Source organism: Thermobia domestica, chromosome 11 (assembly GCF_964235325.1).
Source record: "Thermobia domestica chromosome 11, izTheDome1.hap1.1, whole genome shotgun sequence".
NCBI lineage: Eukaryota > Metazoa > Arthropoda > Insecta > Zygentoma > Lepismatidae > Thermobia > Thermobia domestica.
The window spans coordinates 243,566,615-243,593,830 of NC_137464.1; the positions used below are offsets into that span (position 1 = coordinate 243,566,615).

The following is a 27,216-nucleotide window of genomic DNA, read 5'->3' on the forward strand; positions in this document are numbered from 1 at the left end:
CTTTTATTTTGCAGCTTCAACTTATTTTATATCCAACAAATTTTACCGGATATAATTTTCCATGCTTGGTCATAATACATCTACTTTAATACAAATGACTTCCCACCTTCAGCCACGGGCGTCTCTGGCGCGGGGGAACGAGGGAGACGCGTCCGCCCAATATTTGAAATACACAATATTCAATATTTTATTCTAATTTAACTTATTTACTAACTACAGAATATCATATAAATAATAATAATTATATTTATTTGGAATATAATATTCAGGCTGTTAAACTATTGTAATCGGGTTCTTGATATACCTTAGGAGGTCCGTGAAGGTAAGCAGAAAAGTAACAAATGGAATCGAAGTAAATCAAGAGGTTGGGCTAGGTAGTACAATTTAAAACACTTTCTTCGGTATCCCCCCTCCCAAATTTTACATACCAGAGACGCCAGAGCCTTCAGCAATTCATATTCCAGGCTTTTAGGTCTCCAATTGAGGGATGCAAAGAATTGAGTATATACTGTACTGATTTTCCGGTAAAGGTCATTTCTGATACTTACCGCCCCCTGCTATAAGTCTTCATTTGGGGTACCAGTTATTACAGGACAATTTCAATCTAGCAAGCTAATGAAGGCAATCCTGCTCGAGGCTAACATAAGTTTTATCCAAAGTAGTCAGCCGAAAGGAATAGACAAAGAAGGGATCGCCGCACTAGATTACTAGTGCAAAAGTAACAAACCCATTTAAGAGGATTTTCTATCCCGAAGAACCTTTCTATGCAGGATAGTGAAACCTGGGAAATTTCGGTACAAAATGGGAATTTTACCTCAAGACATGCGGATTTTGTAAGATTTCGAGTTTGCGTCACTGATCTGGACGTGTTTTCATATATTTTCTCTGGGGAGTTCGACTATGGCCGTTACAGCGAGTGCCCTCATGTGTTGTGCTGCCATGTGAGTGGAGTGGGATTTCCTATCCACCTATACTACATTTACACTTTCTTTTACATTTACACATACATACATCACCTTTGTTTTTTATACTCCTTGTTCTTTATTCATTTTATACATCCCACATTCCTCTAACTTTTTGCCCTGTTCAACTCGGCTTTCAGCCCTCTTTCACTGTCTGAACTTCTTTCCCGATTTTGACTTTTCCTAACTTTGGCCTTTCCCGATTGTGCCCTTTCTTCCCAATTGTGTCCTGTATTTTTGCAATTTAGTTCTTGAATCACAAATCCTCCGTGTGATGTACAAATAATACAATTTTGCAAACATAGCACACATGATTAAGGAACTGGGGGACCTACCTATTTGACCGATAATGGTCTAAGAAAAGACAAGACATTTTCTCTGTGTTTATACCGTTAAGGGAAAGTTTACATTAAGAGTTTCTTCACCCTTCGCAACTCCTGCCTTAAGAAACAGTTTCTAAGGTACTACGAGTGAAATTCGTGATGGAAGAACTAACTCTAGTATAATAGCAGGTAATACTGGATAGCACGTAAACATCTGTGCAAATCAATTTGTGGGCGTATTATAAATCTACGCAATTATTATTTAGGTATGGGGTAGAGTAATAACAATTCAGAACGTCTTACGAAACCATTTAAAGCAAGAAAAGAGAAAGAAAATACTTTCTAGTTGAATTGCATGTTTTGAATTTGTAGTCCGATTTTTTTTTTTTTTAACTCATTTGTGGTGATTTACACCATATAGTATAATTGACGCATTACGTTGGTTTTATTTATTTTTGACGTCTTTTTTATCCGCATAAAATTTATGTCGGAAATAGTGGCAGCATATTTTAACGAGGAATTTATTTTCACACCGTACTCTTAGCTTGGGGTTATGTTTAGCAGAAGGGGTCCAGAAGCAAGTAAAAACACAAAATTTGCAGGAGAAATGGATAATGCAAGTACTTAGACTTAAGGTAACGTAACCTAAGTTAACCGAAATAACCTAATATAAGCAGAAATAAGCGAAATTCTATCATTTTTTGAAAAAAAATATGCTGAACTTCTTCACTAACATAAATTAATCTAAACTAACTGAATGTGAACAGAAATTACCAAAAGTTTAACATTTTTTGGAAACAATTTCTGGACCCTTTCTGCTAAACATTAGCTTTAACCTGTATTACAATGCATATGCAGTGGACACGTCATTTACATATATAAACACAAAAGATACAATAATAATGTAAATTACACATACTGCATTAATAATTATGCCTTACATTTTGCATGATATCAATATTATACCTCAGTGCATTCGATATGGGCTGCAAATTTTGTGCAACGCTTCTAATAATACAAATAGTTAAAACATGTAAATATCAATCTTTGTCATATAAATCAAGAAAGTTGGCCTTTTTCTCACTGTAGAAACCTAAAGCAACACCAGTTAAAGAACATTCAAACTCTCAGGCGATATGATTAATACATATATTTACAGTAGCACCCAACCAGGTATTTCTGTTCGGGCGGCATTTTTTGTAAGCACCCGGGGATTGGGCCGCTGTTCGGGCTGCCATTTATTTGTAATCGATTCGTCGTCTCTGTTCGGGTGGCCATTTATTTGTAACCATCAGGTATCTGGTCGCTGTTTGGGCTGCCATTTATTAGTAATTGAATAATCGTAGTCTGTCCTCCGTGGTCCTGCCAATAAGTATTCTCCTGAGACCTGGACTTACCTGTGTAGGACGTTGAAGGACCTCTCCAAGAAGGGATTACAAAATTGTTTCAAAATTGCTCGTCGGTCCCAAGATGAGATGAGCATTACGCGCCGAGAGGTTCGGATGTCTCGTCTCGAAAACCTCACGGATAATCAGACGGTCATCCAGACCATAACGCACACAAACATCATTCACACATACAACAAAAACACACTGAGTTAAATGACACTATACTTATTTATTAGAATACTATTAAAAAGAAGAATAACGAAGAGAAATGATCACAGCACTTAACACCAAACATGCTTAATTATTTCATTATCAAAATCGCACTTTACTTTTCACTATATTGTAGCCCTTTATCACTTTGATTTATATATAGAAAATTATAATTGAGATTTCACTATAATGCTTTTCTCACACCATTGACGCACTTCGGGAATTAGCACTGGGGGAAAAGTTGGCGGGACAATCCCACGTAGTAATCTAGTTGCTGCTCCAAACGGTCATGAAGAGTTGAGATGAGTCTTCAGCAAAATAACACAATTTCCAAAGTGGGAATCTGGGATTTCACTAGTTGGGGCTAGCCGTAAGAAAACGACCTTCACCGGCTAATAGCTTATGTCCCTTAGTAGAATGCTATACTCGAAGCTCGACGCGACGTGCGTAGTTACCACTTTAAAACGTGGAGTCACAATCCTCGAGCGCGAAGGTTTGAGATACGAGCTGCAATCGTTCACTGAAGAATGTTGGCAGTTCATTCTAAAAACCAGTCAGTTAAATCACCTGTATGCACATGCAAACAGAATACGGAAAAGAATTTAATTTTAGTCCACTGGCCACGACGCACGAGACATTGCGATAACTCGGGCGTGTGAAACTACAGATAACAAACTTAAAAAGCGATGTGACTGGCGTCACTCTGGGGTACGAACATCTGGTCTACTCTGAACTTCTCTAATCTACTGCAATATTTCCATAAGCGATTAAAGAAAGCACTTAATTCAGTTCCAAATAACAGTAGAGTATAGACTGTGCATATTAATAAGTCAGGGAGAAACACTGAAAAGGTTCGTCGCTCAGTGAAAGATTCTCACCAAAAAGCAATGTTATATATATATATATATGAAAAAGCAATGAAATACGTCTTTGTTCAGTTGCGTGAGAAGGAAGCAATTCCCACCGAAGAAAGAACTTATTTGCGTCGCAGAATAAGTATATATCGAAAAAATAATCACTATCTTTACGAAATAGACAAAGCGTCTACAAAAAATACTTCTATAACCTCGTGATGGTTATAATTTTTATAATTATTTTTCACCTCGTATGTATGATTTTTGTAACCTATATACATATATCAAAGGTAAACTTACTGGAAATTAATCTTTTCCGTTTTTTAATGTTTTTTGATTCTCTCATTCCATTCACTACAAAATGCTTGGCACACAGATACTTTTCGAAAATCTTATGATCGTAAATTTTATTTAAATTATAAGAACGAAAACATCAGTTGATAATAGCGCAATTATGGTCCATACGGTACAGGAGAAACATGATTGACGTAAATAAATGATTATAGGAGAACTTTTAGAATGGTAATGTCAGATGATATGGGTCAAGTTTAAAGAAAATAAACGTACATAACTTGGTCTACCTTTACCGAAAATCGAATTTAAACCTTCTTGGCCACATTCGTATTGATCTTGTCTCTGTTAGTGATGGGCAGTGGGAATATTCCCGGTGGGAAGGAAAATAAAATATGGGAATATTCCCGCGTTTTTCTTCTTCCATATAAATTCCCGGGAAGGAATTTATTTCCGTTCCCTACTTTATCTTCGAAATTATAAGAATCATGTGTCTAATTAGTTTATTTTCATTTATTTTTATTTACCTCTAGGTTTCAAATAATTTGGAGATAAAAATAATAAAATCTTGGACAGTACTTTAAATAACTAATGATATGATATTTAAAGTTCCATTTCCATTTGCACTAAAAAGTAGCAAAATATTAACTTAAAAAATGACGAAAAGGAACCAGTTTGTAAAGCAATGTAGAAATTATGTAGAAATAGAGATGATTTGCTATCAATACACCCCAAACCACCGTTAGTGATAGACGTCGATCTGTCTCCTGGCTCTGATTCAAATTTATGACTTCTCTTACACTTTAATTAACGCATGAAATTTTGAGAAATAGGTAGGAAGTAAGGTCGTTTGTTATAATGTTACGTGCTAAATTGTGAAACTAAGTCAGTATCTTGCAAATATTATTAACATAGATATGTATGCGCAAATGTGTCTTCTGAGACATGGTGAGACATATGTCTTCTGGCAGTTACCCAACCTAATTTGTTTATAACATATAAAAAGTTAATATATTTATAATATCAATGGTAGAAAATTCACTTATATATAAATTTAAACTGTTTAGCGGTGTAAAAGTATGTTGACTTACTATACCATTTTCCACATATTTACTTGCATAGAACATATTGTAAGTAAATATACATTTATGCGTATTCTCTAAATATAATAAAATATTAATAAAAAAAACATAATGCCGTTCAGAATATACATTTTGAAGAATCCTCTGGACATAACAGTAATAATATACGGTGATAAGAAACGAATTTACCTTGGAAATCATAATATAGTAATAGAATACAATTTTCTTTGTTTGTACATAAATTCCCGGAATATTCCCATTTTTGAGAATCCTCCTGGGATTTTTTCCAGGGAATATTCCTGAAAAATATCTTCCCAGGAATTTACCCATCACTAGTCTCTGTGTGCTAGTTTTAACGCTGGCATCATTCGTGATGGAAGCTCTTATAATTAAAATAAGGCAACTTTATTCACTTCTTCTCTGCATTATGTATTGCTGTGTGTCAGAATATAACACACACAATGAATGTCGCGAATAACACGAAACTCTGAGGATTAGTAAAACAGTTAACAAACAAAAGTGATGGTATTTGCAGAGAAGTGCCAAATGGGTAACCCAAGCAGTTCCCTCTTGTTCTTTCGTATACCGTTGTTTGTAGTAGTGTTACAACAAAAGCTATCAAACCAACTATAAACATGAAAGCATATATCAGTAAGTTTCGTCGACGTCAAAGGGTGCAATATCATTTATGAGTGCATTCAAACGGGACAGCTTGTTTCGATGTCCGAGAAACGAGTGTATCATACCCTGAGACTGGTTCGTACAGGGCATGATGTTACGATAATGGCACGTGTGTGGAAACACTGAATAGATGGTATTGCAAAGCCGAGAGTAAAATCTGAATAACGCAGTACCAATGCAGCACGGGATAACTGGCATTTTGTCTCTGTCCGTAACTGGCTCTACAGCTTCGTTCACATTGATGGCTTGACGCTAGCACTGTAACGTGTGTGAACTTGTTTGTGCCAACGGTTGAACACGCTTGGTGCGGCACTTACTAATGTCACTCATGCCATTATGTTACCTGTTATTGACGAGCAACCATAGAAGTCCCAGGTGTCGTTGACGACGTGAATGTCATTGATGACGTGCTCTGTGACAAAATGTAGGATAGGCTGAAGCGGAAAATACATTTCTCCCATTCAAGACGCCTGCCATGGCGATCACTTGCTAGTGCAGTCCGAGATGTTTGTAGTTCCTGGTCAATGACAGCTAACCCAATTGCATGAGTACCATCAGTTCACCCCGCAGCAGACAACATCGAATCGTTGGCTCACGGAAGTTTACACCCAATACAGTGTCGCTCCGTTAAACCATTTCTGTAAACAGAGCTATATGGTCCATTTCAGCCATATTCACATGATGACGGTCATTCCGGAATGTAGTAGCATTCCAGAAAGGTAGCAGTATAACACCAATTACTCGGAAACCTATCATTTTGCCCCATTTGAACGTGCCTACATACTGATAATGCCTGACGTCGAGAGGTGTATTGGCATTTGCTTTCATGTTTGCACTTCGTTGACAGCTCATCCCTGAGCGAGAGTGGCGCAACTCTATCATAAGAGCGGACGTTGCAGTGCCTATGTGTCCGCCATTTTATTGCAAACTTAATCACTTATTGCTGGTAGAGTATTTTATTAATCTTCATAGTTTAACCTTGTTCGGGCGATTCTTTCTGGGTGTTGATTTTTTTAAATTTTATTTTTTACAAACGATAGTTCATTTCAACTGCCTAAAAATCAGCGTAGTATTATTGACGCTCGTTCACAAATAACTACAATTCGTTTCTCTGTCTTAATTAGCAAAATTAACGACTAAATTACTGTAAAAACTTGTATTTATAATTCTTTTAAATGTACTTTCTTTGTGCGCGCGTTAACCTAATCCGTCGTTTTAACAGCGAATCTGAAGTCAGTTTATATCTGTTCTCACAGCTACATACTAAAGTAGTATACGTCACGTTAAAAAATCTCAGATAACAATTGAATAAATAAGAAAACATCTTGTTTCGCAATTAATCTATGTGAATTTTTTGATACTAGAAATTAATTCCCATACAATTATGACGCATAAATATACAAAATGACCTTATTTTTGTGCGATATCAAACACTGTAAATGTTGCAAGCTTATTAACTGAAAGTATTACAGTGACAAATAGTTAATGCGATAATAATAAGAGGCTGCAGTCTCTCAGTGATAGAATGCTCACCCCGTGGCGTGTTAAGTTCCTATTCGATTTCGAGTGAAGTTCATCTGTTTACCGTCCGTTTACGTGGATTTCCTCATGGTTACCCTGCTTCGTACAGCTTCATTTCACCATTAGCTGACTTCTCGGTATCATTCTCTCTCTTTGCCTCTTTGGGTAATCATGGACGTTACGCAAATAAAGAGAGAATTCTGTACCAAAATGAACGTTTGTTACACTCATTTATTTATTTTTATTCAACACTTTATTGTTTCGTCCCTAGCGACCTCTAGAAGACAAAGGCAAAATATGATAACGGAGGCTCTAGAAGCAAATTAAATTGTGCAGTTTGTAGTCAAAAAGAAGTGAAGGAATGAAAGGGAAAATTGATGTGTGTATGTGTGGTGCTGTTGGATTTTGTACTTAATTGTACCATCGATTGTCTCTTCATTTTTATACCATTTCCTTTTTCGTAATTTTAATTTACTTCTCAATTTCATTCCACCTGATTAATAGTGCCATTATCATAGTTCAAATTAGTCAAAATATCCTCTGGGATTTTCTTTCAAAATGTTTTTGTAGGTAGTGAAAATAAAATCTTCAATACTTTTAGAATGATTGGAACGAATATGGTTTATAAAGTAAGTAGTTCTTTCGTTAATCTTATTTCAGCGTGTTCTCAGTAATAGGAGTTTTGAGCTCCTTTTAGAGCCGCAACTATAGCCTCTTATTTATGCAATATTCTCTGTAATGAGGGGTAGTTAAGCGTAGCTTGTATTTAGGTATTCCTTTGTTGGGTACAATGTTATGTAATGGTCTTTTGAAATTTCTTGTACTTTCAGAATTGTTCGTTTCTCCCAAATGCAAAGGGGTGATGGTCTCAATTATAATGTAAACAACTCTTGAATTAACTAAATGGCTTCCGAATGTTTCAGTGATTCTTCTATTAAAGTTGAAATAAAAACAGAAGTTGAGCCTATTGAAGATTGCAGTTATGAACCATGTAATGATTGTCCCGAATTGGAATCCGAATTGGAAATTAAGGATTCTCAGTCACCATGTCCTTTGGAATATGTTGAATGTAAGGAAGAAAGAGAAAGTGCAACGGAAAGAGATAACGACGTTAAAGTCTCCGTATTAGGTGAAACTTTCGTTTCTAATTTCCCAGTCGCTGCAGAGAACGATGAGGATGATGCAGTAGTAGAAACAACCCGTCATATTTCTGGTACTGCTGGAAATCAGACAGAAATAAAGGTTGAAGATAGTGATCGTCAAGAAATATGTAGCAATTCTCAAGAACTCAGGTAAGTTTATATCTGTGAGGTTTTTAAAAAGTTTGATTATGTAACTTTTTAAAACTAAAAATTCTTAATTTATGCTCTCTTAGTTTACGTTAAATTTGTCGAATTATATCATAAATCACTGAATAAATGAGGATGTCTTATTGTTCTTGAAGTTCAATGTTGTTCGTCAGCACTAAAGATGTATAAGACGTCACGCTACAGCCCTAAACACCGTAAAGATAGAAATTTCAATTTTTATTCACTAGAAAGCGAATCCAGGAGAACGTGGACCTAAAGCTCCTTTTAGCCATCAGACTAGCGAGGGCGACTTTTCCTTGTTTTGTTGCTAATTAAAAATAACACATTTCACAAGCGTTTAAATTACAAAGAAGCTACTGGAGTTGTTTCTTTAACAGTCAAATCGTGTATACAACTATCATTGTAGAATATACTAGAATTTTCAGGATATTGTATTAATGGTTAAGATTCAAACACGTACGTACCGTTTTTATCTTGATAACATACCCAACGTTATGAATTTATTTAAATTTACAATGCCACGCTCTCAGTTTTTAGATTTTCTGATAATTCATCACTCATAAATACCCCTCTAAATGCCATATCTTTTATTCTGTATCTAATCTCTCTATGTCATAGCTGGTTAATGGTTTTATTATTTTTTTGTTTCTTAGGCCTACCTTCAACTTTTCCGGCTTTCTTCTTCCATTGCTGAATTATGTGTTTTCCTTAAATTCTTGCTTATTTTTTAGTATCATTTACTGTTCTTATAATAGCTGGCGCTCGTTTTTCCAAAGATCAAACCGCTACTAATGCTCCGAGATGTAGATTGTAAAAATGAAACCGACACATGTTATTATATGATACATATTAGCATATATATTATAACACATAATTATTATATAGAAAATCTTCAAAAACTCCATTCTGATTTTAATCTTAAACCTTAATTCATTTTGGCTTTCATCGCTAAAGTAGTTCCTAAAGCGGTTAATTTTTCGGTAATTAATAACGCAACTTTTGCAGATACTTTTCTCCATGTTTTATTTTCTAATTGTTTGTCCGTAGTGTGTCTTGATGTTGAATTTTTACTATCTCTATAGTCTATCTCATACCTTTCTCATGCTTGATATAATGGATTAATGCCTTTATCACTTCTTTGTTATGGTTCCGTAGTTTCATACCTAGCAGTTAACCTTTTTAGTTTCCTTAAAGAACTAACTGTATTTTAATGAATTGTTAGAGCTGGCTAAACTCTTCACCGCAACACCCGTTGAATCTCCGAGACACATCAATATTAGACTGATCATTATATTTTTTCTAACGTAAATACTCGCCTGCGGAGTATCGAATTTTAACCGTTATTAGCACTAGTTTAGGTCAGTACCCGAGTTCCTCTAAAGGTTTCCGAAAAGAAATGGTAGGTTAGGCTTTAAACAAGTTCCTGCAACAATGTATCTATTGGCAAGTTTAATATTGTAATTAAAAAGAGTATATATTTTTGACCATTTAGAATAAACTGATAGTTTTAAATTGATCATATCCTTAATACTCACTTTCACTTTCTGAAAAATTTTATTACCTGCTTTTGGTTGTCCATCACTAACAATTAATTTGTCAATTAATTTTTAACATCGTCCTTCCATACTGTAACTTTATTGTGATGGTTTGCTAGAGAAAGATAGTACTCGGGATTTTTAGTTTTATTCCCAAAATCATTTTATTACAAAACTTGCTATTGTTAAGGAATATAAAGTAAGGATCCGCTAGGACATCCTTATTTCATGTGAAAATTCAATAAGTCATCAATGGAAGCCAAGCAGCTTTCAAGGAATTTACGAAGACCAATATTCTATTGGGCGTCGCTAACTAACTTTACGCCGAAAGATACATTAACTATTACTTTGCTGTTATTGAGAAAGTCTTTGTACTTATATGTAATTTGTAATAAACAGTGGTTGCGATCTTTGAAACCTTCACCCTTTAACAGTCTCATACGCAACGCTTTTAGTTTGCTTTATTAAATCAATTCCTTCTCTCAATTGGTTCAAGCTTATTGGCCCCTCATAGTCAGGCTCCTAGAAAAACATTGTCCGTTTCGTTCGTTTACCCACGACACGATGTCACAACAAGAAAATAATAAATATAAAAGTAAATATTTTAACTCAAGTTAATCTCCTTTTGGTACGTTTAGCTGTCAACGTTAGGAAGCGCAGAAGGAAGTTTAAAAACTTTATGTTGAATCAATAACATGTAAAACACAAACTTTTTCAGTCAGTTTTAGACAATCAACCATGCTCATAAAATCTTGGGGTGACACCACAATCTCATTCTAACATCAGAGAAACAATTCAATCAAAAGCAATTAAAAAAACATAATTTTGGTCTTCAAATCTCAACCACAACGCGGGACACATGAAAGTCTCCCTGCCTTTTGTCCAGCATTCAATGTCATGGTCGATTGTCAAACAAGTCTTCATCATAAATATCATCAAGACATCCCAACCTACTATCATTAAAACTTAAAAAAAGAATAAACATGTATGAGTAAGAAAGGGAAAATAAAAACAACTACAAATTAAGGTAAAAATAATCTAAATTGATTGCTATTCCTTAAAGCTCTTATTGCTACCAATTATCTATGAAAATGTATTAGTTATTTTCAAATTAACACTAAATTCATATTCATTTCCCTTATCTTAATTTGTTGGTGGTTCTAGTCGCCAAAAACTAATGGTAAAATCGCCCTTATTTAACTTGTGCTTTATTTCAAACTTATATAATATTGTTACCCCGCTCCACTAACGTCTCTCTCATTTCAGTCCAAACATTTAAATTCTATCAAAACACTATAGTACGCAATTAGAGTAACTTTCTACAATCTTGGTCGGAAGATGATAATGTCCGTTAAAGCAGTGTTGAGTTATGGTAGTACGGTGTAGGAGACTATCAGGGGCCAATGAAGCCAAGTGAAAGGTTTAGTGATTCCTTAGAGAAGCCAAGAATGCAATAAGAGGCTCCCTGGGCTCAGCACAGCCAAGAGAAAGAATGTGCAAATCTCAGGCCTAGTGCAGCAAAGAGATCTTTTGGGGTGTCTCTCAGCCCTAATGCAGCCAAGAGAATACAATTACAATCAGTCTGGGCAGACTGCTATTGTTAAGTGAACTGCGGCTTTTTTTATATTAAACTTCGGGCGCCCTCGACATTCTTCGTGGGTGGCACTGTTATAGTCTTACTTTGAGTCACTTGTCTCGTGTTGATACTTATCGTTTACTTGTTTATCTCCAGCACGTGGAGAGTATACTACAATAAATATTCTTTTAGAAAATCTGCATACTTTCATCTGTCTTGTGTTCTATTGGCAATGGAATTTCTTTTCGTTACTTCTTTATTTCATCCCAAATAGATTATGTACGAGTCGTATTTAAATTCAAAACTCTATTCAGTTTTTTAGTTGATGGATCATTATTTTGAAACCTAACACTTGTGTGTAATATTACTTATATATTGTTCATCATTTGTGACAATTTCACACTAATGTTTATTATCAGGCATCATTTTACTTGTTGATAACGTCACTAAATCATGTAATGCCCTATACTTTTCATAATCAACAAATATATTATTACCTTCTATTCGTACTTGTGCATATCCAATTTTATAATAAGCAATTTTACCTTTAACTTCCTCTAAACCAATCATATAATCACGTTCCTGGTTTGGTTGTTGTAACTACTCTTCTATCTTTTAAAAACTCTAAACCTTGATTTTATTTTTCCTATTTCTTGAGAGATTGGTGAGATTAAGGGTTTTCGCTCTACTTGTGGAAACGTGAGTTTCTTTTGAAAGGCAGTTATTTATATTGAATCACTCTTGCTTCCTCAAATGTTGTTTGTCATAGTGTTGTAAGCTAATATAAATTCTGTTTTACAACACGAACAATTTCAGTTATTAGACATTTGTTTTGTTCTGTTACTTTAATTTTATTTCATAAAATATGATTAGCATTTATTAAAGAGGGGCCGCGGTGGCTCAGTGGTAGAGCGTTCACCTCTGGTGCTTGGGGTCCCGGGTTTGATCCCAGCCCCCGCCAAGTGAACTTTGTGGTGGACAAACACCCCAAACACCGTGTGCGTGGGTTTTCTCGGGGTTCTCCCGTTTCCTCCCACTTTCTTCATTCCACGATTTCATTCATTATTCATCATCACCGTCTCCTTTAGCCTAACCGGCATAACCGTGGGACGTAAAACTCAAAGATTTCATTTCATTTTTCATTTATTAAAAATTGTTCATGTTGATCATACTTGTTCTTCTTCTGATTTTTAAAACTTTCGTAATCTAATCTTATTGCCAATTGTTTTCTCTTGAATTCATTATATCAAAACGTTCGAACGTTGATGTTGAACATTGAGAACAGATGTTTATCTATAAGACACCCCTGCTGTTTGCGGGTGTAAGTTTCTCTTGTTAGATCTTTATGAAATTTTTAATCTTGTTCCTATGCTTTCCGTTGTTCGTTTCTCATATTATATCAATTACTATAAAACCGTAATCATCTTTCAGGAAACGTGTTTCTCTATATTCATCATATAATATATCCCCGCCAAGAAACTTACTATGCACTTCTTTAAGATTTGTATCACCTGGACGAAATATATAAGCATTTAACTTTGTGTTTTACTAACTGTTTTTTTTTAAAGTATGTTCGACTAAGATAAAAACAATTTAAAGACTTACGTCTTCCTTTTGCAAAATAATCACGTTAATTGTTTTGATTTTTTAAGATAAAATCATGAAACATTACGACTGAGTGTTTTTTTTTTTACATTCATTAATAAGAACAATTGAATCGTTACTGTTAAAAATGTTCCTTTGTGTTTATTAAAGTTCAAATCGCAGTTCTAGCATTTGATATTTTGGTTAATTTACGCATTTGGAATATATACTGGGTATCTCAAAACTCCCCTAACATACGGTAACTCTGTTATTGTGAGAGTTACAATAAAATGTAAGAGGAGAAACCGTCTCCAAATACGTTTTCAATCTAAAGTGAACAAATTTTTTAAATCAAACGAGCCGTTTGGGCTGTACACTCTTTATGTGCGCAATGTTAAATGAAAAATACAACGTTGCCATTTACCGGAAGCTGGGGAAGGGAAAGATGAGACAAGAGGTGAACAAATTTTGCAAGAGTATGATGAATGGGGGCGTGTTTAAAATGCGGGTTGGCAATCGACACGTGAGCATTAACAGACTGTAACTTCATTCACTTAGATTGTGTTTCCAGGTAAAAGGCAATGTTTCATTTTCATTTAACATTGGGCGCATAGAGTGTACAGCCCAAATGTTCGTCTAATTTAAAAGATTTCTTCTTTTTAGATTGAAGACATCATATTTGAGGACAGTTTCTCCTCTTCCATTTTGTTTTAATCTGATAATAACGGAGTTACCCTATGTCAGTGGACTTTTGAGACACCTTGTATGATATATATTAAGGTGGGTTGAATTTTGTTAACATTTTGATGGGATAACCAAACATGGTGAAATTGGTGCTCCGTGGCGTCCTGATAATGGAAAATAAAAGAATTGTGCATTTAAATAGTGTCTAAGGGTGTCCAACTTTACTTTGAACAGATAGATTTTATGTGAATGACAGCCAGATATGGAGTACATATTGTATACACATTCTGAACTGCTATCTGGAGTAGTATAGTGGTACAGATTGCAGATAATCTCGGCTCGGAGATCTATCCAGTTACAAATTAAAATGTGTTAAAGGTAATTTATTCCAGATTCGTTTGTAAATGACAACGTTAGGTTGCTTTTGTTGTGTTTTCAATTGCACCCACAGTATAGAGTGAAGAGTAAATATTCCCAAATTCTTACATTTTAAAGCAACTGACAACATAAAATTTCATACAAGATTATACTTTTCCTGTGCAGAAGGTGTTTCTGTTCGAGAATGTTTGGTTTGTAGTATTGTACCTTGTCGAGGAGAATGACCAAAGATCTAGTACAAACAGTGGATACATCTTTCACATTGCGTACAACATCGGCCGAATGACACTGATACTTCGGTAGAATTTGTTGATTACAAACCAGAATATCATCGCTTATGTCATCAAGTAAATGCGGATTTTTGATAGAAGTACTCTCCTAGTTTATTAGTTCCATGTAGGTAGTAGCATTGAGGTTTATTTTTAGCTCATATTTTATCAAAGCAGCGAACTTGCACACAGCTGGGAGTCTTCTTTCTTCCTTGAAGAATATGCCGACATAAAAATGTTCTTATGCTTTCCTTTTCATTAGCAATATCACTGAGCATCAGGTTTTCAGGATGACAAAAGTTTTTAATACAGTGGTACCATGAAGTAATACTTCTCTGCACCATCTTAACAGTATGGATGATAGCGGATATAGAACCAGATAGGAGCATAGAAGTTTAGTATGAATCGTACCAAACGCTTCACTTCCTCTGATGGAGATTCGTCTCAAATATATAATCGAAGTAGTCGGTTAGCTTTAGTTAGACATCGTGCATGGCTTAAGGCACCTGGCTATGACGTTTTTAAGTATTGCAGAATACTAGGATCTGAATTTTGCGCCCTTGCTGAATCAATACATATATACTTAGTAAATACAGCTGATCAGAACTTTGATCTTTAGCTAATGGCTCAGGAACATCGATTACAGAGGCTGAAATAGATAGAAAGATAGTGATGGGCTTGGTCTGAGGATCAAATAACAGCAGTTAGGTAATAAGTCCTTCATGTGTCGCTGGATCAGTTCTATTATCAAACACGCTGAATACCTTCCTGAAACTCAATTCATTACAATGTAACATGGATATAAGCCACTCCAGCGGTCTTTCAAGATAAGATTCCAGCGTAGATGTTATTCATTTTTGTTACCCGTATTCCCGGGAGTTCCATCACAAACCACCGCTTGTAAAGCCTCTGTAGATCCTGTGCGTTCAGTCAGGCATGTACCCAGGATTTCGTGAAGGAGGGATCCGTGACATGAAATACTGGGGTCATCACTAAGGCTCGGATTTTTAAGTAGTACAAAGTACCGAAATGTGTACATAAATATGTAACAAAAATCAATGAAATATGTAAGAAATATGTTTAAAATATGAAAATATGTGAAAATATTTTTTCGTGTTTGTTTTGTGTCTGTGCTGTTTTCTTAGCTAATAAATATACTGTAACATATTTATGTAATAAAAGCTTAACAAGTGTAAATAACTTCCTACAAATACGTACAAATTTTCAGGAGAAACAACTAAAAATATGTATCAAGAAAATAAAAAATCACATTGAACATATAAACATAAAAAAGATATTTATTTAAACAAAAGGAACTTACTTTTGGGACAAAGAATGAACCACTAAATGATTTTACACAATGGGAAACCTTTGTCACTAACTTGTTACTGATACGTTCAAATTTTCATTAAGAACAAAGAAAATTGTCTCGTAGAGAAATGAAAATCACATTATTGAATATCAAAAGAGGAAAAAAATATTTAAGAGAAAGAACGCTTACCTTTGGAACTTTCAAATTTTATAACTGCGCGTTTGAAAACTTCACTAACTTTCGAAAGATACGTTCAAGCTTTAACAAGGAACAGATAGACTTTGTAAACACATTATTAAAAACACGTTATTCTATATCAAAATAAAAAAAAATCTTCAAAACAAAAAGCGCTTTCTTTCCAGACGAAAAATAAACCACTAAATATTTTATATAATGAACTGCGTGTTCAAACACTTCGTGTCACTAACTTGACAAAAATACGTTCAAATTAAAAAAAGAAATGAAATTGTCTAGTAAAAATTAAAAATAACATTACTGAATATCGAAATAAAAAAATATTTAAAATAACGAGTGCTTACTTTTCAGAGCGCACCATGAACCACTAAGTATTTTATAATATGGTATTCGAAAAGTTCACTAACTTGCCACAGACAATTCAAGCTTTCAGTAGTAACAAATGAAATTTTCTCAGAAAAATGAAAACCACATTATTGTATATGATGAAAAAAAACTTAGAAAAAAATCGCTTACTTCGCTGATGTACAATGAACCACTACATCAGCGTTTCCCAACCGGTGTGCCGCGGCACACTGGTGTGCCGCGAATGGGCCGCTGGTGTGCCGCGAGGAAATTGAAACAAAATTAATAATTCTATAGCAACCAAATTACAAGACAAGAAATATGTAAATGAAAATATAAAAAAAACCTGTAAATTTTATATTTGTATTTCACATTACTATGAATACCTACAATGGAAAAACTTACTGTAATTGTAATATACTTTATTATTGTACCTGCATTACTGTGTAGCTGCTAAAGCTGTGCAGCTAATAAAAAAATATTTCTCGTCATTGTTATGACCATTATTCTTTCTTTGTTGTTGCAGACTGTTTCATAACTTGAAATTTTAAAATATTCAATCTTTTCGACAAAGTAAACATGCATGCAAATTACCTACATTTGTGTTTTAGAAGTGCAATATATTTGTTTGTTCGTTCGTTATTAAGTGACCTTCCTTCTTAATACAAGATTGGATAAAGTTTTCGAAAAAAAAAGTATATTTTTAAAAGCCTGAGTCCTATATTTCATTGCAATTGTTTTCTAGTTTTAAATTAGAATAAAAAATAAGCATTAAAACCGTGATTGTGCTTTCTTCTGTGTGAGAAGATCAGTAATCACAGAAAAAAATACCACGGTATTTTATATATACAAATTATAATATCTATGAGTGTGCCGCGAGACTTCAAGTTACACCCGTAGTGTGCCGCAAGTTGTAAAAGGTTGGGTAACGCTGCACTACATACTTTTCCAGGTGTTCAGGAGTTAGAGACGTTGGTCAGTCAGGATCCTTTTATAGGCTGAGAAAGACCTCTCCACGTCGCAGGAAGTGGCAGGCGCAGGAGGGCTGATTTCCTCAGGGGCCTCCGACTCTTCTCCATCCAATATCCTGCATGCAGTCCTCAATGTTAGGTATCCTGGATTCCTCTTCAAAACTGACTGGGACTTCCGGGCAATTTTCGCACCTGTTTCTCCCTGCACAATGTTGAGTTTCTTCTCCACATCATCCATTGTTGACGTCGCTTCTTTCAAAGTAAGTCCTGAAGTTTCTAATTTCTCGATAACGTTTGCAATCCACCCGAAATTACCTGCAATATACGCTAGTGAACATTGAACAGTATTTTTAAACGCACTTTAAGAATCACGCACTGCTGCACTAGACTCTGCAGGAAATGTAGTGACAACTCACTTTACAGCATCAAAAGTTTCATTGTAGAAGTTAACAGCCTGTATCCAAGTGACCCACCGTGTCAGTACAGGCTGCGGTGGTAGCGACACATTTGGTAGCATATTGTTGTAGCACCGCACACGACCAGGGGTTTTCACAAAAATGTTCTTAGTAGAAGACACAAGCTCATTGACTTCAGAGAAGTTGATCCGCACTTCCTGTGCTATACGATGTAATCCATCGACCAAACAGCACATATGAATGAGATTTGGATAGAACACTTTAAGCACATCGGCAGCTTTTAACATGTACGCCGCAGCATCAGAACACATCAGAAGCACTTTTTCTGCAGGAACACTTTCTGACCACAACACTCTGTCCATCATTTACGAAACGTGCAACTGGTGAATGGTTTGTTTTGTCCAAAACTTTTGAACAGATCAGAAATGATCGTGTTGGAGACTCAGGGTCAAGCTTTCCTACCACCAGATTGGCAACGAAACGTCCTAATACGTCTGTACTTTCATCCACCGTAAACCATATATGCGAATCACCAATTTCAGCTCGAATGTGTTTGATAGTATCTTCATAGCACACATCTCTTGCGGATAGGAAATTCGTCAGGAATGTGAATCTTGCAATATTTTTCCAAAAAGGACGCGAACTGTGGGACTTGCATTTGTACCACGGTATGTCTGCTGGTATGAACGCATTGGCAAGGTCTTTGTAAAATTCATTGCTGTTTCCAGATGCTGGTTTTGTTTAGGTTAAAAGTTTTTGCTTTGCGGCATGATGTAACACCTTGTTTTTCATGTGAATACCTGTTTTCATGTGCTGATTCAATTGCGACTTCATTGAACAGCCCACTTTCCTATCGCATACTTGACATAAAACAATTTTACCGTGTGTGGTATAAGCGTCATCCATAGCTATCCACGATTTGAATTTTGACGCGGAAACCATCATTGAAAACAAGAAACTGACTCGGTCACAAGCGTGCACACTAACAAACCGGTCGCGAAACTGACCCCTTTTGTTTGAAAAAAGAAGTGTCAGAGTAGCCATCGAGTCACACAAAAGCGATTTGTTATTCGATTTAAGAAACAAGTGATAAAGCCTAGCCGCTCCACTCACCTCTCTCTCACCGCCACCCCCACCCTCACCCATAGAGGTTGCACATACAAAAAAAGGTGAGAAAGCCAACCAACTGTATGCGTTTTAGTTTCTTTTTAACCGACACATCCGAGTGGCGTCTGCTTGCAAAGGCGATAAGCACAAAAATCCTTATATTTTCTTTCTTTCTTTATATAAAAAAAAACATCTTTTTTCAGGATTGAAAGCGATAACTGACGACGTTTCTTTGCATATTGTAGAGTGTACGATTTGTTTTAACCCAGTTTTTCCGCAATGCAAATCGGTTTAACAGAGTGCTTTTTAAGTATAATTCCATATATAGGACTATTTTTATTTGCGTATTATTTAAAGAAAATTAGCGAAAAGGAGCAAGGAAACTGAATTTATGTAAAAATATGTACAGTAAACGGAAAATATGTAACAATTTCAAAATGTGTAAAAATATGTAACGTGATTTTGGTTTATATGGCTCCTTACTTCGTAATTTGCAAACATTTCATATTTTCACCAGCGTACATACAAAGGAAAAAATATGTAAAAACATAAAAATCTGGGCCTTAGCCATCACACCACGGGCTCGATCATTCTAAACTATTTTACTGGAACATATATTGGTTCGTTTAGCCAGGATTTCTTAACAGAGCTTGGGGGGGATGACAGGAAATTCTGAAGGAGCTCGATCAATCCAAACTACTTTACTATCAACATATATTGATTCGTTAAGACAATAGAATAAGGATATGTTGGTAAGTACAGTAGGACGTCGATAATCCAAACGTGGTCCCTAGAAGCTTTTAACAGTTTGTCTTAGCGCTAGCGATAAACAAACAATAGCGTTGTCCGTCAGTGTTTTTACAAAAGCTTATTCATATTGTCATACATATTTTGATTTTCCCTTAGATCTATACAAGGTAAGTTTTAAGTGTGAGTTACAAGAATAGTGTAATTTAGTGTACCAGCAGGTTCTTCAGAAACAAGTAGCTTTACATACGGTATTGTAATTACTCTATGTACTGTATAACCACTGTATCCATAAAAGAGTATACCGTACAGTATATTTAAGCCTTAATGGCATTTTCTTAGTCATTTTCGAAAATCCGAATAATTTGAAAATCTGAACTATCTATGGTCCCAGTGTGTTCTAGTAAGTTCATTACTATTGCTCTTGCAATACTGTTATTCTAATCAAACTCATTTATTTGTTACACATTAAAACTCGTAATAATTATGTATTAAAGAAAACACTTTGCTCTGAATTAGATAATAGTAATAACGGTTTTCATATTTGTTTAGTCTGTTTTTAAAGTACGTACCGACCCTAAACGTTACAGGAGGAATAAATTGATTTAAGTATTTTAATAAAGAAGTTATTGTTTCAAAGCTCCAATATAATATAAAGACTCATAACAAATAGTGAGAATCTCAGTCTACACTCATTACACTATCTAGAAATCGTTTCAGAAAGACAGTAGAATCAGTAGCACGTGCAAATAATGAAGATATAAAAATGGGATATATATATAGGTACTCTTCTTGGGTTTGAGAATGGGCAAATACTTGGGAAAAACAACGTGTATATTGGAAATAATTTACCAGTTTCACACAGACAATTCACTGCAATTTAGCAGGTGGTATATTTGCTACAAGTTATGAATATGCAATCATAGAGGAACAGCATTTGTAGATTAATTTAAAATGGTTCCAGAATATAAACCACAATATTATTATATAATCATTTTTTATATTCTATTATTTCCTATAATGAGATAAAATTGATGAGATTAAAATGAATACTGGAAATATGGATGAAAATCTGATTGATTTCAGTGAGTAGCTACAGTTGCGGTTTCGCAAACGAGAATTTGTTATTTAAGAAATGGAGATGGTTGAGAATACTATGAATTTAGAACTATGAATTCAGAACTAACATCAACAGAAGAAAGTTAATACTTCAAATGTGGTTAAGAGAGGTAATGGTTTGATTAGTAGGCTTTGTGATGGGTTTATTAATCTTTGAAGTAACGTTTGAAATTCGAACTTGTACACGTGAAGCTGTGGAAGCATTTGGTGCAGATGATATGATAAAACTTATTAATAATTTTCTTGTTCTTTCAAATAAAATTTTTAAAACATGAAATTGTAATAGATGAGAAAAAGTAATCACTGAAATAAGTTCAACAATAATCGGAACTTCAAATATTTCTAAATCGGATGGCTCATATCTAAAATAAGCTAGGATTTAATGTATGTGAGAAATTAGGATTAAGGCTTTTAATGTTCTTTTAAGGGTTGTACCCATTTTGTAAGTGATTATAATGATATAATGTGAAAAAAGAAATAAGATTTACAAACGCTGATAATTTTGTTCCATATAATGGAGTGTAGCACCGGATGCAAGCCTAACCTATAGTAGGGAGATAACAACAATATGAAGACAAGCATCTCAATATTTAAATGCGAAACTACTAATTTGAGGAAATTGAAGTTAGAAATATGAAAGAAATCAAAAATTGTGTATTCGCTTAGTATGCATCAATGTATTAGAAGAATAGTAACAGATTCATTCCTTGAGTTGGATATGAGTATACAATTTATCTTAATAATTAATGATAAGCCTGACTATGTAGTTGAAACTTTCGAAAATAATAGAAGCTAAAATCTGAATTAAGATAATAGTAAATCACAGCAATCTAAGATGAGAAACACATATTTAAAATTTCTAAAAGTGAAGTATTTTCCAAGAAAATCTGAAGCTTCGATACTATAATAATTATTTTAAAATTCATGAGAAATATACCACATTGAAGAGAAAAACATATAGTAACACGGAAATGTATAAAGATCAAGATGAATTCATTAGAAATTGGCCAGTGTATGTGCTGAGCTGTAATTGAAGGAACAGCATATCTCTTAATGAAATAATAAACAAGATAAGTTTATAGTTTTGTAGAAGCTATAACTGTCAATACAATTTGTTATGGAATTTTTCATTGGTCGGAAGAACTTAGCGTAGGATTCAAGGAATTATAAATCGTTTGAAGTGTTTTAATTAAGTTTGTATGTGTTATATTCATATTAACTTTTATGCATTTTATTACCAAAAACCTTAAATAGAGAAATTCTGAATAATAAATTGCGAAGCGTATTGATTTCATTAACAAGATTGGAAGTATAGAGATAAATCATTTTTTTAGTTTGAAAGAACAAGAAGTAAAGAGCAATTTAAAATGGGGAAGATAGAAAGGATAATGGAATTTGAGATAAGCTTTTATTTGGATGACAATTGAATTTATGACCTACGATTTTTCTTCCTTGTTGATTAACTAAACATGTGATAGATAAAATGGTAGACGAGAAAATAAGAGCTAAATTGTCTATTAAATACTGGATATTAGATTCAGTTAATTATCAAACTTTGGAATTTTATATTAAAAATATGATAAAATTTTACACCTTGGTTTAATCTTTTTGAATCTCTTAAATTTTAGATCGGTGCATAAAAAGCCAAGATATGATGTTTTGTAATTTTACCTTCAGATCTGGACAACGATATATACTCTCAAAGAATTCAATTTTAATTCTTGTTAATGTTCATTGAATATTCCAAATCTTTTAATAAATGGTGTATATGTTTTGAATTAAAAATTCAGAAAATTGTCTACGCAATTATTTTGTAATTTACGGTAAAACGTTTTGTAGCTCAATACAGTACGTTTCCATTTTCAAATATTTATAAATGTTATATCTGCAAGTGTCTTCAAGTTTAGTATTTGACTAAAAATTTCATAGTTTTTATTTATGTGTATAACATAAATAAACTTCTTTAGAGTCAAATTTACCACTCTAGAAGGCTTAGATGAAACCAGGATTAAAGTTGCCAAGTGGGGCTGGCAACAATGGCATTTTATTCCTCTTGTTCTATATCTTCTTAATATTATGAAATACAGTGAAATTCCTTTTCTGATGGCCTTTAATCGAAATTTGTCCTAATATGAAACACCTAACATACATTGAAATCATATGTGAATTTCAGTATATGTTAAGTGAAGGCTATCCTTATCCCAACTTTCCCTTCCTGTGCTAATACATACTAAAATATCGCAATCTGTGTGTTTGTATATATATATATATATATAGAGAGAGAGAGAGAGAGAGAGGCTTTGGCAAGCGTTGAACGAATATGAGCTTTAATCATAAAAGCAACTTATAACCTTTCTGTTTTTGACGTAATTTAATAATTCAAATGATTTTTTGACCGTAATAAATAAACGAGATGTAGATGTAAGGATAGAGGGCAAAGTACTGGAGACAATATCTTTAATTTCTATGTGATAAGCGGTATATTCATTGCATCGTGTGCGATATCCATATGCAATTGTTGAAAATAAGAAAATTACGAAATGTATATATATAAAATTGTAAAATCTTTTGATCATTCACAAGTTAATGGATCTGATTTGGTGAGGGATTTAAGATTTAAGTATGTACTTTTAATATAAAATGCATAAAAAATCGGATAAAATGCATGAGTTTACTATATATACTAAACTATTATACTCTAACGATCTAATTACCTCTCATTGCTAATTCCCTTTTTGTGAGCTTCCTATGTAAATGATAGTGACATTTCTTATGTTTATCCTTTTCTCAACGTTAATAATTTGTTATACTATCACTCTTTCGACGAACAAGAAATTAGCGCTTTTCTTATTCTTAAGGATTACACGTATTTCTTTGATTTACGATCGAAATTTATGTGAGTTTTTCACTTTCTTTCCAGTTATTTGGTAAACCACGTCGTAAGGAATCTAAGTGGAATAGATTATATCTGCCAATACTGTGGAAAGGAATTCAGTGTGAAATGGAGGCTACGAAGTCACATGTCCGTACATACAGGTGAAAAACCGCATAAATGCCAGGAATGTGGGACCAGATTCAGACTCAAGTCAACATTAGACAAACATATATTAACACATACCGGTGAGAAACCCTTTATATGCCAGGAATGTGGCAAGGGGTTCAGTCAAAGAGTAAATTTGAATTCACATATTTTAACACATGCTGGAGGAAAACGGTATACATATCACCCGTGTTACCGATGTGGAAAGGAATTTAGTAGAAGATCAAATTGGGAACAACATATGTTAACACATACGGGAGAGAAACCTCTTACATGCCATGAATGTGGAAAGAAATTCGCGACGAAAGGCAATTTGTATATTCATATGTTGAGGCATAACGGTGAAAAACGTCACACATGCGAAATGTGCCAAAAATCATTCTTCCAAAAATCTGCCTTAAACAAACATTTAAGGGTCCATACAGGTGAGAAACCAATTATGTGTAATGTATGTGAAAAGAGATTTACGACAAATGGCAATTTGCGATCCCACATGTTGACACACTCAGGTGAGAAACCATATATATGCCCAGAATGTGGAAAAAGATTCAACTGTAAATCAAGTTTAAAAGATCACGAAGTATCACATACAGGAGAAAAACCTTATAGTTGTTCCCAATGTGGTAAGAAATTTAGTCATAGATCCAGTTTTAGGAAGCATATGTCACTGCATAGAGTAACTAAACCTGGTACGTGCCAAGAATGATAGAACACTTTCAGTCAAAGATCAACTTTGATTTTACATATCAGATGCCTGTCAAAACTGTATGCTTGGTGGCAAGGAAAAATATTAAGCCAAAAATCAAGTTTCGAAAACCACGGATATTCCCATACAAGTGAAAAATCTCTTACGTGCAAAACGATCTGGTTAGCTTTTAGCTGAAAATTAGGATTGATGTGTCACTGTTGATATATATAGATAAGACAACTCTTACCTGCTTAATAAAGTGGGAGTGTTTTACCTCAAAAACCGAGCTTGAGAAACAATGTGTTCGCACGTACTAGTGAGAAGTCAAAAATTAATTAAAAATGTAGGAGAATATTTAGAATAGAATAACACAAAGTATTCCAAACTCTGTCTTCGCATACAGCTCAAGAAAACTACTGCATGTTTGCAGTGTTGTTATTCAGCCGGTTCGCTAAAACCGATTTTTAAAATATTTTCAAGTTTGCAGTACCGTTTGTTAACCCAGACATAACAGTAAATTTTACCCAATTAAATTTGAGTTTAACTATCTTCGTTTTTAGAAATCTATGCAGCTACATATGATCTCTGAGAACAACGTGTAAGTATTTATTTATTAATTAAATGCTCAAGACTGTTTGATACTGCCTTAACTTCAACAAAACTATGTCAACTCTAAAATAGAGAAACGTGGCGTTGTTGGTGTGACAAATGAGTAGGAACTTTAAACAACCTTTGAATCTGATGTCTTACATCATGTTGGAGACAATTTTCTTCAGCAAATACACACTCGTCTAGGAGATTCTCAATCATATAAATATATTCTGGCCACAAAAAATTGGAAATTATTAAGTTACTGATACAATTTTTTTGCACTCAGGACTTAACTTGTAGATAAAAAAAAAACTATTCTGAACAAAAGGAAAATCATCAAATTTTGTCTCACCTCATATTAAAAAATTCTACCACTGTTATTGATTTATTCATCGAAGAACTCAAAAGCCACGATTTGGAAAAAAAGGAACATAAAATTCATCTTTATGTGTGTATATTCTAACAAGCAATATTTTCGACTGATAAAACGTTCTTAACAACATTTCCAAACTTAATTAAGACAAGGACCAAATGATTTTCAACGAAACAATCCTGAATTTAGTAAACCAACACTATAACCACATTTTGAATTTTATTACTTCCGGTAAAGAAAAAAATGTAATAGTACATATCTGCAGACTAATTTCTCTTCCTTTTCTGCATTTTTAATAGACATGGTGGGTGCGAGTAATGGATACACTATTTATGGTTAAGAAGACAAGAAAAACAAACACATACTCTACCCTTCTTCTTCCTTAACTATATAGTGATACATATAGTGAAAGAGAGAAACTGGTTGTTAGAAAATTAGAGTAACAAAACTCCATCTATGTTATGTGAAAAATGTTTTACTCTAACAGAGACGTGTTGACGCGTATACGGTTGTGAAAGCTCATGTCAATATAGAATCTTACTCAAAAGGAAGTTCAAATAACCGTATGTCGATATATACTGATCATGGCCTAAATGTTTGAGATGCCAGTAATTTGGAATGACATTTACTAAGAATACAAATTCGTCTACATATATGTTCTTAAAGGTCAGGAGCCTTATGCGTATGAAACGTTTGGCAAGGATTGTTGTCTGAAATCATCCTTAAAACTTGATATGTTGACTCACACAAGATTAGAACCTAATTTTTTTTTTTTCGAAAATTGGAAGTTCGTTTTATGCAAAAGCGAATTTATGGAAAGATGTTATTACACACGGTGACAGCCACATTTAGGTCAGCAATGTGGATGGGGATTCAGCTGGATATCAGTTTATACAACCAGCATTTTATGTCAGATTAGTATTTAATCATAACAGGAACATGAAAATTTAATAATACAAAAATATTTTACCATATATATATGTTATCATGTATGTGCGAAAACTTTTAAACCTGAATAATGTGTTAAAGTACTTACTCTTAGAAAGATTGATGGAACCCATGGTACTACAAATGGCAAAATTAAAAATTTCTTTTGCTAATGCCAATCTGATGCGAATTTGATTATATTTAATAAACTGTCTTTGACGTCGATCGGTTTCATTTTTGAATTTCACAAAAAGGTAGTAAACTCTACTTTCTTTCTCGTAAAATAAATACTTATTAGTAAATCATCAATTTTAATGATAGAATATTGTTCGTTTTACAAATACGTACTTTCTTACTATTGATTAAATTCTTAAAATTAACATATGTTTCGCGTTAGGTACTAAAATATAAACATCTCTGATAATAAAAATTATCAAATATTTTGATAAAATTATTTTTAAAAATTCTTAGATTTCAGCCCAGTATCATTCATAATAGAGGTGTCTACATTCTTACTATAAAACAATTACTGGCACAATGTCGATGAAGTTTAAAGTGTGAATTCAAAAATAGGAACTTAAAATTATCTATTTATATTCTATAACTGACTTGTATGTATGCATCAACATTACAAGAGATTTCAGGATGTGTTTTTAGGAAACGTGTGCTTTAAAATTATATTCCCTGAATAAAAGAGCGAATACAAGCTACAATTGAGGAGTGTGATGTAATAAGGG

The 27,216-nt window shown here is 33.9% G+C and overlaps 1 protein-coding gene across 2 annotated transcripts; it reads left to right on the forward strand.

Annotated features, from left to right (window-relative positions):
* Positions 1-1,071: 1,071 nt before the first annotated feature.
* On the forward strand, positions 1,072-26,702 carry LOC145664868 (uncharacterized). Of its 2 annotated transcripts, XR_014127534.1 has the most exons (4): positions 1,072-1,474; positions 8,143-8,604; positions 17,453-17,731; positions 23,781-23,918. XR_014127534.1 is itself a non-coding variant. In XM_081731910.1 (3 exons), the coding sequence occupies exons 2-3, from the start codon at positions 8,216-8,218 to the stop codon at positions 24,604-24,606; spliced, it is 1,215 nt and encodes a 404-aa protein (XP_081588036.1). In that variant the 5' UTR covers positions 1,299-1,474; positions 8,143-8,215; the 3' UTR covers positions 24,607-26,702. The 2 variants fall into 2 exon arrangements, 1 of the variants encoding a protein (XP_081588036.1); XM_081731910.1 differs by lacking the exon at positions 17,453-17,731 and having other exon boundaries at positions 1,299-1,474; positions 23,781-26,702.
* Positions 26,703-27,216: the final 514 nt, after the last annotated feature.